At 29.9% G+C, this 14,452-nt stretch overlaps 1 protein-coding gene across 1 annotated transcript in view; it reads right to left on the minus strand.

Annotated features, from left to right (window-relative positions):
* The window catches only part of LOC129218242 (uncharacterized), a 75,306-nt gene that overhangs the window by 29,649 nt on the left and 31,205 nt on the right, over positions 1–14,452 (minus strand). The window contains 4 exon segments of the mRNA XM_054852466.1: positions 5,611–5,686; positions 5,776–5,937; positions 6,020–6,104; positions 9,331–9,624. Of these exon segments, the coding sequence (XP_054708441.1) occupies positions 5,611–5,686; positions 5,776–5,937; positions 6,020–6,104; positions 9,331–9,624 (617 nt within the window).

Below are 14,452 nucleotides of genomic sequence, written 5' to 3' on the forward strand. Positions count from 1 at the left end.
ATTTTTATTATATTCAGATCAGGATCAAAGAACGAGGAATAAACTTTTGACCTATGGCATTTGAGTTGGAAAATATTGTTACAATAAAGAATTACAGTAATTAGAACGACTTGGTAACCGACTGACATCCAGGTAACTGACCGATATTTCTGAAATTTTCTATATATACTAATGCAAATGTTCAAAATTAAGGAGCAAAATTTATAAATAAGTTTATAGAAAAGTTAAGCAATGAAAATACATTTGTTAAGTTTAATATAGTGAATGCCGGCTAACTGAATCAGCGGTTCGTTGAATCAACGCTTTAATGAATCAAATTGCCAAAAACAGAACAAAATACATCTTTATTGAATTAGCCACTTTATGGAATCAAAACTATTTAGAACAAAAATGATTCACATAAGCGGGGCCACCGTATTGCTAAAATAAATATTTGCATTATTTACGACAAGTTGTTAACTGACTGATATTAAAAACCATGCAACACAAAATATCCATTTAAAAAATATATATTATCTTAGTTTATTAATTTCTTCAAGCTGAATTTAATAGGATAATTTAATTTTTAAAATGCATTTGAGATCATTAAAAATTAAAAAAAATGTTAAAAGCATGGTGACCGACATGAATACAACCCGCAGGAAAAGTAGTCTAGATGTAGATTGAATAAAAGATTCTCCTCTGAAAGCAAAAGGAATTATTTATAAATTTAAATTTGGACAAGGAATAATGAATAACCTTTTAGCATATGGCATTTGATTTGAAAATATTACTAAAATAACAAAAATACAGTAATTAGAAAACCCTGGTGAGCTAACTGACTGACATTTCTAAACTTCCTACATATCCTAATATAAAAAATTCAGAATTATGCAGTAAAACAAACAAATAAGTGCACACAAAAGCAGAGCTTTCTTTGCCATTAGGGCTAGACCAGGGGTCTCTCAGCCTGTGAAGACCCCCAAAATAATTAAACTATATAGAGAATTACTACAGAATATAGTTTTAATATGCTAATTATGATATTTAAAAGCAAGGATAATACAACACATATATAAAGATTGATTTTAAACATAAAAATAGCAATTTCGTGCTACCTAGTATTTTGTTCAAATAGTTTACACCCTTAGTGTATCCTAGCTCAGGGTGGCGACAGGAACTGTGAAAAAAAGTTCCCTGACTTTTCTCTGATTAAGTCCACCAAATTTCCCTGATTTACGTTACCAATGATAATGGTTTTCTTTTTTTGCTTTACTTGAAATCCATTGTATGTTTGTATAAAATGCAGTATTTTAAACCTTTTAAGTTTGTAAAGTTGTTGAACTAAAGATATATTTTAAAAAGATGTTACTTTAATAAAATGGTTAAAAGAAAAAAACAGATTTTTTTTTTTGCGGTAGGGGGGGGGGGAACCTACAAAACAGTATATTAAATTTTTATACATGGAAAGATTATAGAAAATTAAAAAAAAACTTTACTTCCAAAAACCACTTAGCATAAGAATTTTCAGAAACTATTAAAATTACTCTTAAAAACATATGTGTACAGTCGAGTCCCGACTTACGCGAGGGATACATTCCAAGATTCTTCGCGTAAGTTGAAATTTCGCGTTGTAGAAAAGGGTTTGTAAACAAATTTATTTGAAACATACCAAATTCTTTAAGACACTTATAAGCACCACTCAAACTGCTTTAAAGCATTCCTTAACAAAACATTAAAGTTTTTTATAATTAAGAACTGTACTTTTACTGTAATTAAAACATAAAAAAGCTGCTTCATTCAACATAAAAAACTGTTGAGATTCACAAAATAAATGATCAATGGCAGGAAACGACAAAACTACATGGCACGTACATCACTTATACTTAATGTCGTGCTACCACCGACGTACTTTTTAGTTAAGCATCTTTACAAACTTAAGATGAAACAGTGGACTAAGGTGCCATTTTATTTCATCAACTTTAATATTTAGAAAGAAAAAAGAAAGACGCCGAGTGGTTACTTAATGCACTAATAAAGCGATGCGTGGTTACTAAATGCACTATTAAAGCGATGCATGGACTAGTATAGTGAAAGGAACTTTCACTATCAGTGACGCAATAGGGATAAAATATATTCACGAAATCAATATTTAGGACCCAATAACGAAACCGATGCTTCCTTCCAAAAAAATTCGTATTGCAGAAGAGGAATTCGCGTTAGCCCTAAAATTCGTTACTCGAGAAAAACTCTCGTTATAGCCATTTTGCGTAAGTCGAATCGCGTTGTAGTCGACTGTATTTATGATTAGAACTAAAAAGTAATTAAAATTATTTTGAACTAAGTTTTCAAACAGTATAATAATTGTTGCAAGAATAACAAGTAATAGTGAAAGAATAGAAGTAATGTAGTTATTCTTATATAACTAATTGACACATTTATGCAAAACAGATGAAACCATTTGATATCCATTCATAGGGAGCTTTTCTCTAATCAAGAACATAGGTTTTAATGAATGAATACAGCATTTTAACAATAAAAAAAATAAAGATATTTACTTAAGTACACAAGTTAACTCTATTTCAAATGATTTCAGTATGTAACGAAAAAAAAATCTTAGATTGCTTTTGTAACAAACTTTGAAATGCAAGGAAAAAAAAGCAAGTAGTTAATTTCAAAATATATAAAAGAAGAATACAACTTGGTTATAAAATTAAAGAATCACTTAAGTCTGAAGAAAAGAAAAGCTTTATAATCTGCAGTGACAACAAATAGTATAATGGCAAAAAACAAAGTTTTTTATTGAATGTTCACTTTTAGCAATTAAATTAAAAACAAAGTAGTAATAACTTTTAAGCTTTTATAGTATTAATTCAAAAACCAAAGATGTTTGTCTTGAAATCGTGATTACAGTACGCTAATTACTTTGAGACAACGGAATAAAGGCAAAGGAGCTAAGGCATTAATGAAGGCTTCCTCTTTGCCTGAATGGTTGTTTATTTTACGTAGCATTGAAAGTGTAAAAGCAAATTTCAAGCTAGGTAAAATAAACAACCTAACAGACACCGAAGCAATCTTAGGAAGTGCATCCTGTGGTTAATAAGTAAGATTCAATACTTTGACGTTGAGGAAAAAAGATGCACAAATATGCGGCAGTGTATAATCGCACCTCATTAATTTTATTTTTTTTAACAGATAATTGGCGGAAAATGCATAGGGAATTAGGGTACTTAATTTTGTAAAGCAAGAAAAAATTTTTTCTTCATTAAATCAATTTTACTTGATTTTTTGTTATTTTTTCAAAATTCCCTGATATTTCCCTGATTAATAAAGTTCCCTGACTTTTCCCTGATGTGTCACCACCCTGTAGCTGTAATATATAAAATAACAGAAACTGCAGGCGCTTGCAACTCTGCAGCACTTCCTTCGATATATTTTTTTTTGGTAGCATCTATAAATGTTAGCTCTTTTTTTTTTTAATTGCTAGAGGAAAATCTTTTTCCTTTGGTATTTTAAAATGGATCACATCTTTGTAAAATTATCGAGTTCTAAAACAAATTTTATTTCCTCTATATCACCTTAGCCACTCATATGATTGAAGTCTTTTTTCAAGAATTTCACCTTAGCCTTTGCTCTATTATCTATCACTATTACTATAAAATATTGTAGAGATCACAAGAAACTCCATAGAAATGTTCTTTACTAGCAGTCACTTCAAATATTTCTGAATTTCTTTTCCCCCTTGTGAAAGTTGTGATATTGTAAATTTGTCTTTTGGCTGTACTGACTGTAAAATGATTTCCTCTTCTGTTTTGAATTTATGTATTTTTCGAATATTAGGCAATTATTTTCGAAACTTAGGTCCAAGAATTACTAAATTATGCAAGATTGAATAATGAACAAAATCAATAAAATATGTTATCATTCTAAAAAATTAAATGTGTTGGGTTGTTCAATATCACTAAAAAGGCTAAAATAAAATAATTCTGTTTTCAGGAGTATTAAAATAAATACATTGCAGTCACTTTAAATTTAAACAGAATGTCAGTCAGTTGCCGTACAAGTGTGTCAGTCAGTTGCCGAGGAATTTTCGGTGTTCCGGTAGTAAACTTCAATTCTACTTATTCAGCATTTAAATACTTATGATGCAGGCAGAGAATATGAATTTTGGAATATTTCCACCAATAATTTTCATGCTGAGAGGAAAAAGTTGATCTTTTATGGTAACTGATTGACATTCATAAACTGATTTTAAGATTGTTTCTGAACGAAACACTATAAATATTTTTTGGTATAAACTTCCAGTATAAAACTATATTATAAGCATAACAAAATACACTAACATTTTTTTCCTTTTAGTTAGAATTTTTAGGAAAAAGGTTGCTTACTATAGACCAAATTTTCCTCAGAAAATCTGGAACGGACATAGACATCTGTTACTGCTTATTTTCAATATGAAAAATTATAAATTAAAATTTAAATTGGTACAATTTAAAAAAATATATTTCAAGCTTTCAAATGATACACAATACTTATAGTTTTGTTAATATTGAAATTTTGGTGCTCAGGTTGGCATTTTCATGGAATTGCCCCAAGAGTAATTTAAAGCATTCTAATGCCCTTTAAACTGGTATATTATTGAAACCAGAGTTTACATTTAATTGAGATATAACTAAGCCATAAAGTTTAAAATAACCTTTTTGAACAAAACCAATAGAATTTCCAACAGCAAAAAAAAAAACTGCTGCTCAAAAGAGAAGAAATAGATGCTTAACACTATGCAAAATTGTAAGAAACTGTGCAATGTATGAAACAATAGGCCAAAAAGGTATCTCAACTTAAAAAGTAGAAAAATTTGCTACAGAAATAAAGATCTTTTTGAAGACTAGTGTCGTCAAATTTACCTCCAGTGCTGTTTGTGAAGTGCAACATAAAGACTAACCTCATTTAAATCAGTGTATTTATCTAAGCTTGAAAATTGATAAATTTAATTTAGAAAATTGAATGCACTTAATTCAGCCAAGATGAGACCAGAGCCTATTGCTGGTTATTAATTTTGTACCTATATTTTAGCAGTTAAAAATAGTAAAGGATTTTTTGATCAATTTTTATTTACGCAACGTCAGAGAGAGCATGAAAAATATATTGAACAAAAGAACTTGCATGCTCTTCCATTGCTCAGCATTTCAGGATTGCAATTGTTTTAATTTTTTGTCAGCTAGAACTGCAACAGAACCTCTTGTATCCAACCCACAATAATCTGAGTGAATTCTGCACTTTGTAAAATTTTTTATTCACAAACTCTATAAGTACACTAACATTTGCTACTTATTTTGATTAAATGTTCAGCTCCTGTGAAACTAATACTGAAGAAATTGAATGAAGTTACTTTTAATGGCCCATGATATGAATCAATAAGCATACAGTGGATGCCGGTTAATTGAATCAACCACTTTAATAAATCATATTGTCCAAAACAGAACAAAGTCCAACTTTATTCAATCAGCTGCTTTATGGAATCAGAACTGTTGCGAACAAATATGATTCATATTAGCGGCAGCCACACTACTAGCTGAAAAGCATAAAGCGTGTATGCGCAATACATTAAAAAAATAAATTATAAGGTTTTACCTTCGAATATGACATGTTGTTGCCAATTAATAGTAGTTGTGAATTGCCTTGAACAAAATTTCCATCTGCTACAAGCCTATGTTAAAATATTTCACATAAATTTTAGCACATGCTTTAAAAAAAACTAAATGGGGAAACATTCAAAATTAAATATTGGTGACTTACCTCATTTTCTCATGAGTCCTAAGATAAATTTTCCATACTACGTGAAAAGCTGAAGATGATATTTCCAACAACATAAATTTTACACTATCAAGAACGATAACTATTTGATTGTCAGTAACAGAAACTTCGTAGAAATATAAGTCTTCAACAAAATGAGGAACACTATAATAAATGATATTAACGAAAAGATAAACATTAAAAGTTACTTATTATATTATGGAATATATACTATATTCTACTTTACCTAAAAAGATGTTTCATCGATAAGCTGTGGGATCGATTTAAAGCTGTGTCACAAACCACTTTAGAAGATAAAAGCCATAAATTGCCTGCAAGAAGAAAAACTGCTTTGTAAAAAAAATCTTAAGAAAAAACTTATTAAAAAAACTTAAAAGAAACAAAGCTATAGAAGAATCTAAATCTCAAACATTTTTCAAATCCATCACTTTAAAGAATTTTTTTTTTTTTTTCTGAAAGCAGGGATGAGAGTGGTCAGAGAGCAAAAAGGAGGAAATCCAAAAAATTTCGTAAAAGGGATGATATCCAAAACCGCATCAAAATAGAACCTAAAAGCCATGATTTTCAAAAATTCAATAAAAAATGGCTAATTTACCAGTTTTAAAGGTAATACATATTTAGTTAAGTATAAGTAATAATTTTGTACAGTTTGCTGCATTGTACCATTTCTAGCAAGAGTGTTTATTAATAAATAAATCTAAATTTTGAAAAAGAGGCAACAATTTCAAACCCCTGAGCTAACAAAGGGTTGGGGGAGTCAGAGGTCAATCTTGGCTGTATCACATAATAGTGTCAACTTTTCATAGTTTTTAGAGAAAAATACATTTTTTTCATTAAAACCATTTGAGTTTATAGTGTTAAACAAGTGAGAACATAAATTTTAAAATTGGGGTCTGTTTGTAAAGAAAAAATTTACAATGGAGAGAAGAATCTAAAATTTCTTTATGTGGTAGAACATACTTTTCATTGTAAGAATTGAAAATAAATATATATGTATATAAACGATTGGTTATCTTTTTCCTTGCACTGGACCCCAAAACTTATCTTTAAAAACTTCCTAATACGATTTCGGAATCAAAAGAACAACTTGCAGCCGCTTCATTTAATCATGAAATCTCAAAACTTTTAACAGGCTGTAAAGCCTAAACGGTTTGAGATTCCCCATAAATATTTTTTACACTTCATTAAATACACAAAAAAGTAACCATGCAAAGTTTCAATAAAATTCGAGACTGTGGGTGCTATGCCACATTTTTTGGTTGACTTTTGTATTTTTTCCAAAATAAATAAAAGAGATAAAAATATTATTGAAATGATGAATAAAATAAGCAGATATAAGGTAGCATATAGTGAAAAACCACCCAACATTAAAAATAATTGAAATACTTGCAGGATGCAAAAAGATTGAAATCTCAAACAAGGCATGCAAATTTCGGGGCAGCACGTGTTTGACATCGTTGGCATGATTCCAAAACACACGTTTTTGGCAGATATCGCGGAGGATGAAGATTCGCGGGAGAAAAGTAGAAAAAATAAGAAATCGGGGATCAAAAATTTGAAAAAATCGTATTTTTCCCGATTTTTGAGAAAAATAAGGCTTGAAAGAAGCAAAAAAAGGAGGAAAAAGAGGAAAGGTTCTAAAAGTGAACAGAAAAAGCCGGAATTCCGGCAAAAGCCGGAAAAATCTCATCCCTGTGAAAGAGAAGTGAAAAAACTAACACTTGTAAAAGTGTTTCAGAAATGAAACTGACTTCTTTCTGTAATTTCCCTTCATTCAGAGCAACTGGCATGAAAAAAACTAAACAACTTGAGCTAGAGTGTATGGGGGAGAAAAGGGGGTAAAATTCTTTATCTTCTAAATCAGATATTTAAAGATATGTCAAGGCAAATATGAGAAATGAGAAAGAAAACCCAAAAAATGAAAGAATTTTAAAAAGTAAATTACATAACATAATAAAAATCAGCAAAGCTAACAACCATTATTTCAATTTCTGAAGTTTGAATGATTATTTCTTCAGCATTTTTCTATATAATACAAAATAAAATTAAGTATGAGAAGATACAAAATATGCACTTTGTTCTCACATAGAAAGAACTTCTATCCTAGAAAGTGTAGCCTTTCTATATGTGTTTAAAGAGGCTTTTACATCTGAAAGTTCTATTTTGGGTAGATTTCCATGAAGCACCTTGATGCAGAAATGCTTAACCACACCTTTTCTGGCTTGATGCAGAGTGCTGACATTGTGCTGTTGATAAGCAGTATGAAGTGAGGAGTGATCCATGAAAAGGGAACATATGCACTTAAAAAAATAGTTTTTTCGCATTTCCTGTATCTTTCCGATTGTTTTAATCGAACTGCCTAATCTCTAGAGTTCAAATATATCCTTCAAAAAAGGAGAATTTGTTAAAGTAGAACTTTTCTATCAAAAGGTAACAAATCCGTCCCCTACATTTTTTTTAGGTTATTGCAAACAAAAAGGAACATATCTTGAATGAATCTGAAAAACAAAGTTTTTTTCTTTTTCAAAAGAGTACATATTCAAAGTCTCTGAATCACTATTCGGTATTTTAGCTTTGAATTGGAAAAGAGACAAAACATCTGCTAGGTGGCAGGTGATGTTTTATGATTTATAATAAATTTTGCCAGCGTTAGAACGCATTCACAGCCTTCTTAGAGAAACAAGGTTATCAGAGAAGCTGCATGGTATTTGCGACTGATTTTAATGAAGACTACATTGACATTCATGTCTAATTTGATCAGAAAACAGTTTTAACCCCCCAATTTGGACTCTTTCTTCTTACCAAAACTAGTCTACCTTTAGTTTGTTGAGTGTTTTCAAAAATATTTTATGAGAGTATAATCATGAATATCTACAAAGTAGAAAGTTGAGAAAACTTTTTACTTTCTGATCCCAAGAAAGGATTTTATGAAGTTCTGATGATCGAAATTTCAAATACTCTGTTAACCACATGGATACCTGATACGCTAATTTTAAGTTCAAGTGCATATGAGGTGGTTACATGTTCACCTTTAGGTGAAATTGGAACTATCAATATTCAGTTTTTTATTCAAAAGGATACATTATCTCATTTTTCAAAAAAACACACATATATACAAAGATAGTAATATCCCTGAATCCCTTGAATGCAAATTTCTTACTCTGGGATATAATTTTTTATGCCTTCGTACTCTAGTATGTACTTGGAAAATATGACAAAACTATTTTGCTGTCAGATTAATTTTTTTCACCTCCAGAACATTTTTGGAAAATGGATATGTTCCCTTTTAATAAATTAGTCCTAAAGTAATTGTTCAATTTTGGAGTGACTAGAGTAGAGCACCTTTACATTGCAATAAAAGTTTTACTCTATGCAATACTGATAGTTCTAAAGCAAGAAGACAGGTGCTAGCTTTTTAGCGTTTAGGTGTATTTCTTCACTTACAGTAATTTCTTTATATTTATTTTATAATTTTTATATTACAGAACATAATTTCAGTCACAAAAAAACATAATTCAAAGAAGTAGTATAGAATACCATTTTTTTCTCCTTGACAATACAGAATGAAATCTGTTTTATTTCCTAATTTCCAAGGGAACCAAGTTGTCACAGGACCCCTGCACTGAGGAAGTTCCACAAGTTTACCAATGACTTTTCCAGTCCCTCCAGATACAACAGCTAAATAGAATATATTTTCTACACTGCTTATATTGTAAGATACAACAATATCAAAGATGCCATCTGCATCACAGTCTGAAACAACCATTTCACCATAAATTGCATCAGCATTGTTCAAGTTGCTATGGTTATGCAGGTACCATAAACTTATTCCTGTAAAAATGCAAAGTTATAAGAGACAAAAATTAAACAAAAATGATAAAAGCACTTCATAGAACAAGTAAAAGCCAACAGATTAAAAGAAAATCTTTATATCCTGTTTATAAATATTTACAGAGTTGCTCAAATGGTCATGATGAATAAGAAATATGAATGAATTAAGAGTTCAGAAATTCAATTTCGATAGATCAATTACATCATGACCATCAAGCAAATTAAAAATAACAAATGGTACAAAAATTCCAATCTTGAACAAAAAACTTAAAGTACACAAAACAAATGAGAAAAAATTAACTAAAAGTACTGAAAATATGCCCCATTAGTGGCGATGCTTGCTTCACATAGATACTGTAAAAGCTAGATGAAGAAACTCCATATATTAAATGCAAGAGATCCAAATAACACTTAGAGTAAACATCGGATTACTCAAAGCACATTGGGATTCTTCCAACAATTAAGATTTATTTTAATGCTAATATGTTTGTTTTTTTAACTTTTAATAGAAACGTATGTTACTATTTAGAATTTACATCATTGCCTCACTTCAATTTATTATTCCAATCCCAAGACATGATTTACTGTAGAGAAACTATAATACTGTTCTTTTTAATAATTATGATGAATTCAAAAGATATTCACATTAAAGCCATTTTAAAATCTACTAAGTCATTTTAAATGCATAAAAAAATGTGAAGTTTAAACCTTGAGCCATAGGTGCTATTGACCCCTCTTTAAAATTATTTGAACATAATTTTTTGAAGAAATTAAAGCAATATTTACAACATTTTCTCTACAAATGGATCAATTATTTCAGAAAGGGCATAAGTCCCACTAATGCAACTTTTCAGGAATCAATAAAACCTGATTACAGTCGACTCTCGCTACAATGCGATTTAACTTACATGAAAGGGCTATAACACTAATTTTTCACAAGTAATGAACTTTAGAGCTAACAGGAATTCCTTGTTGACAACACGATTTTTTTTGGAAGGAAGTATCCCCTTTATTATTGGCTACTAAATATTGATTTCGTGAAACGTTATTACATCTATTTAGCATCACTGACAGCGAAAGTTCTCACACCAAACTAGTCTACGCATCATGTTGTTAGTGCATCAAATAACCACTTAGCATCTTTTATTTATTTTTTTTCATTCTAATTATTGAAGTTGATGAAATATAATGGCACCTTAGTGTGCTGTTTCATCCAAAGATTTTCTCGATGTGCTTGAACAGCTATAAAACATCGACCGTAGCACGACATTAAGTATGAGGAAATCTTCCATACGTACAGTTAAAAGTCGAAACAAAAATATCTGTATAAGTTCAGAACTTAGTTTCAATATTGAAGCTTGCAGAGTAGTGTCTAAGCAAAGCAAATACGTATTATGGAAATGGAAACTGTACTTGTACTGTGAATTAAAGAGATTAAGAAAAGAGGCTGTTGCATAAATGGAAACGTTATAAAAGAAAAGGCAAAGCAAACGTATTTGAAAATGTATTAAAAAAGAATAACTATTTGATCATGGAGCATAAATCATCACTATCTTTATTTTTCAACTCATGAATATTATTACTGTATCTACTGTACAGTACTATTATAGTGCAGCTTTTATTATTACTACATAATGTGACTGCCCGTGTTGTTTTATTTTATGTCTTTCTCTCCCATTGATCATTCATTTTGTGCATCTTAAAGTATTTTAAGTTGAATAAAATGGCTTTTTTTATTTTTTAAAAACAGCAAAGTTGAGTTCTTTAGTAAGAAAATAATGTGTATATATATATAGCTGAGAAATGTTTTAAAGCAGTTTAAGGGGCATTGAACACTGTCAAAAAGAATTTGGTATGTCGCTAAAAAAATTGTATACATACATTTTTCTACAACGTGAAATTTTAACTTACGCGAAAAGTCTTGTAACGCATCCCTCTTGTAAATCGGGATTTGACTGTATTTCATTTATAAACGAACTAATTCTACCAAAAAAAAAATGCTAATCTAGCCACAAGTAGGATAAATATCTCACCTTAAATTAAGTTTCATCTTGTCACTGAAATTAAAATATTTTCTATAATTTGGACTTATGCCCTTTCTATAATAAATATGCTGAACGGCTAGTTTAGAGTGATGAAAATGTAAACCAAGTAAAACAGATTTATGATAACAAAAAATAATATAAGAAAGTGACAAAAATAATTATACATTCATTATCTTAAGGAAATACATCTTGTAATTTCCTCTAGTGTATAAGTATTATAGTGTAAAAAAAATTAAAAGAAAAGGTAAAAACTAAAACTGAGGAAAAAAAGCAAAAATTTCACATTATAAAACCATATTCAAATACATCCTCCTATCTTTTTCTTGTCTAGTTTTATGTACCATGTTCGATCTACATTTTCTTGTGATTATGTTCAAAATTTCACTAAATAATTATCTTGCTATCTGTTATTTCATCTTACAACATGAAAATTTTCCCTTTGTACTCGATATTGGCAAAGGTAGTTCAGCCGACAAGCGTTACTTTGTAATATGCTCCAGAAAAGTCTATAAAATAGCTAGCCTGAATCCGTTCCTGTGGTGTTATATTGAATATTTAAACATCATGAATGTTAAAAATTGAAAACAGTTGTCGTCCAGTAGAGTCTTCAAAATCTCAATTTGGGAGATAAGTCTCTTAAAAAAATGAAGGGCACCCGTTTTAGCAGTTACAGATTTCATTGTTTTCAACAGATTTGATGGTGAATCATGATGTAATTTCAGAATTTCACTTATAAGAGATGGGATTTCACATGGTAATAATCTGTCATATCTGTTTGACATTCGTTTTGCTGTCCTGAAACCCCGGTCGAAAAAGGACAAATGAATGTCCTCCAAAAGGAAAGTCATCAGCAATCTTGCTAAATTTCTTCAATGTTATTTGTATAAAAAGTTTCCTGCAGTATTGTTCTTATTTCGACCAAAGTATATCTCACTGAAAGCGTAGTTTTTTTCTCTGTTTTTAGAGCGATGTTAATAAAATCCCTCAGAAAATAGCGAATTTCATTCCAATACTTTTCTGCCTTATATCTACCCAGGTCGTGATTTCGAATCCTCCCTTAACTATCCTACCATTACCGCAATAATGCTAGATCAAAGGAGCTATTTGCCAAAAAATCTAGTTTTATGATCTTGCCATATATTCACATTGCATCTTACTATGATTTTGGATCCCCCCCCCCCCCCAAACTGACCATTACCGTAACCTGCCATTAATGTAATAATGTTTTTATTTCATTATGACAAAAAATTTAGTTCTATGATCTTGCCATTGCGTCTTGCTATTTATTCCTTCATGTTTAGTGCAGAAAGGGCATAAGTCTGGGACTTATGCTTTTTCTGCACGAAACGAAAAATGCGACACCTAAAGTGCTTTGTCGTACAAGGAGAGACTTCCCTGTCACACTAATTGATTTCTCTACATACAAATATGGCAAAACCACAGCTAACTCAATTTTGAAAAAAAAAATGACTTATGCCTTTTCTGAAATAATATATTCAAATGAAATAAGAAAAAAAAAATTTTTTATATTACAAGGTGATGACAACACAAACAAAATAATTACAACCCTCGAAGGTTAACTTTCAATAAAAAATTTCCGGAAGTTAATTTCGGACACAAAAAGAAAGTATTTCGTAGTCAATTATCCTTAAGTATCTTCACCGGAAACAGGAAAGCTGGTACACCGCAGATTATCAACTTTACTTTTAGATATAAACCAACATTATGTGGCCAGAATATCCGAAGCCAGACTTGATGGATCCTTGTATCAAAATATGGGTCATTCCATGCGAAATGAGCAAATCACCTATGGCTGACATGTCACAGATTTCAATGAAAATTTTTATTTAGGTAAACCATGAATATCTATGAGGAAATGCAAAGTATGAAAGTTTAAAAACTGTTTGTTGCTTTGTTATTGAAATTAGAAGTTGATCCTTATGCTATGCCTAAATTTTCAGAGTTCATTGCTGCCAGTTTGTGTATCAATAACTCCATAAGTTATAAACGTACACTTAAAAAATAAATATTTCCGCAATCTATAAACAAATCTCTATTGAGAAAGAGCAAAGTAAAATTTACTCGGATCTTTTTTTGAATCTGAGATATTAACAAAGATTGAAATTTTGCCAATTTACTTCAGATTTTAAATCACCCTTCTAGCTTTTTTAATGAAAAAATAACAGTAAAAATGATTCAGATTGAAAAACTATCTATACGTAACTATCTGCTCTAATTTAGTAACCGTTTATGAATTTCTTGATGACGAAATTGTATTTAAAAAAATCGAAAATTTCCCAAAATTTCATTTTTTCCTCTATTTCAGATGTTTTTTTGAAAATGAGGGAATGCTCCAAATTTACTCAATTTTTTTTCCATAATATATTGAAGTATCTTTTAGATGCTACTAAATTTTAATCATTGGTATCAGCGTATTTTTGTTACTAGAGTAACTTGAACTAAGGTAAAATTTCATTAGTTACTTCTTTTTATTTTGTAAGTTTAGCAAAACTATCCATTTCTTTCGTGTTTCACATTTTCTCAAAAGCATGTTTATGAAGTACATGCTGAAATGTACATTTTTTTAAATTGAAATAAATGTTAATTTTTACTTGCTTTTGTATCATTTAGTCGTTTATCTAGTTCTTTGAATTCTTGTAATTTGACATAAGGATCAATCCATACAGGTTCCACACAGTATAATCTATTCATTCATGTCCAAATATTTCTAAGTTATCAAATTAAAATAATTATTTTGAAAATTACAATATGTTTTTTCAGTA

The sequence above is a fragment of the Uloborus diversus genome, chromosome 3 (assembly GCF_026930045.1).
Source record: "Uloborus diversus isolate 005 chromosome 3, Udiv.v.3.1, whole genome shotgun sequence".
NCBI classification, from domain to species: domain Eukaryota; kingdom Metazoa; phylum Arthropoda; class Arachnida; order Araneae; family Uloboridae; genus Uloborus; species Uloborus diversus.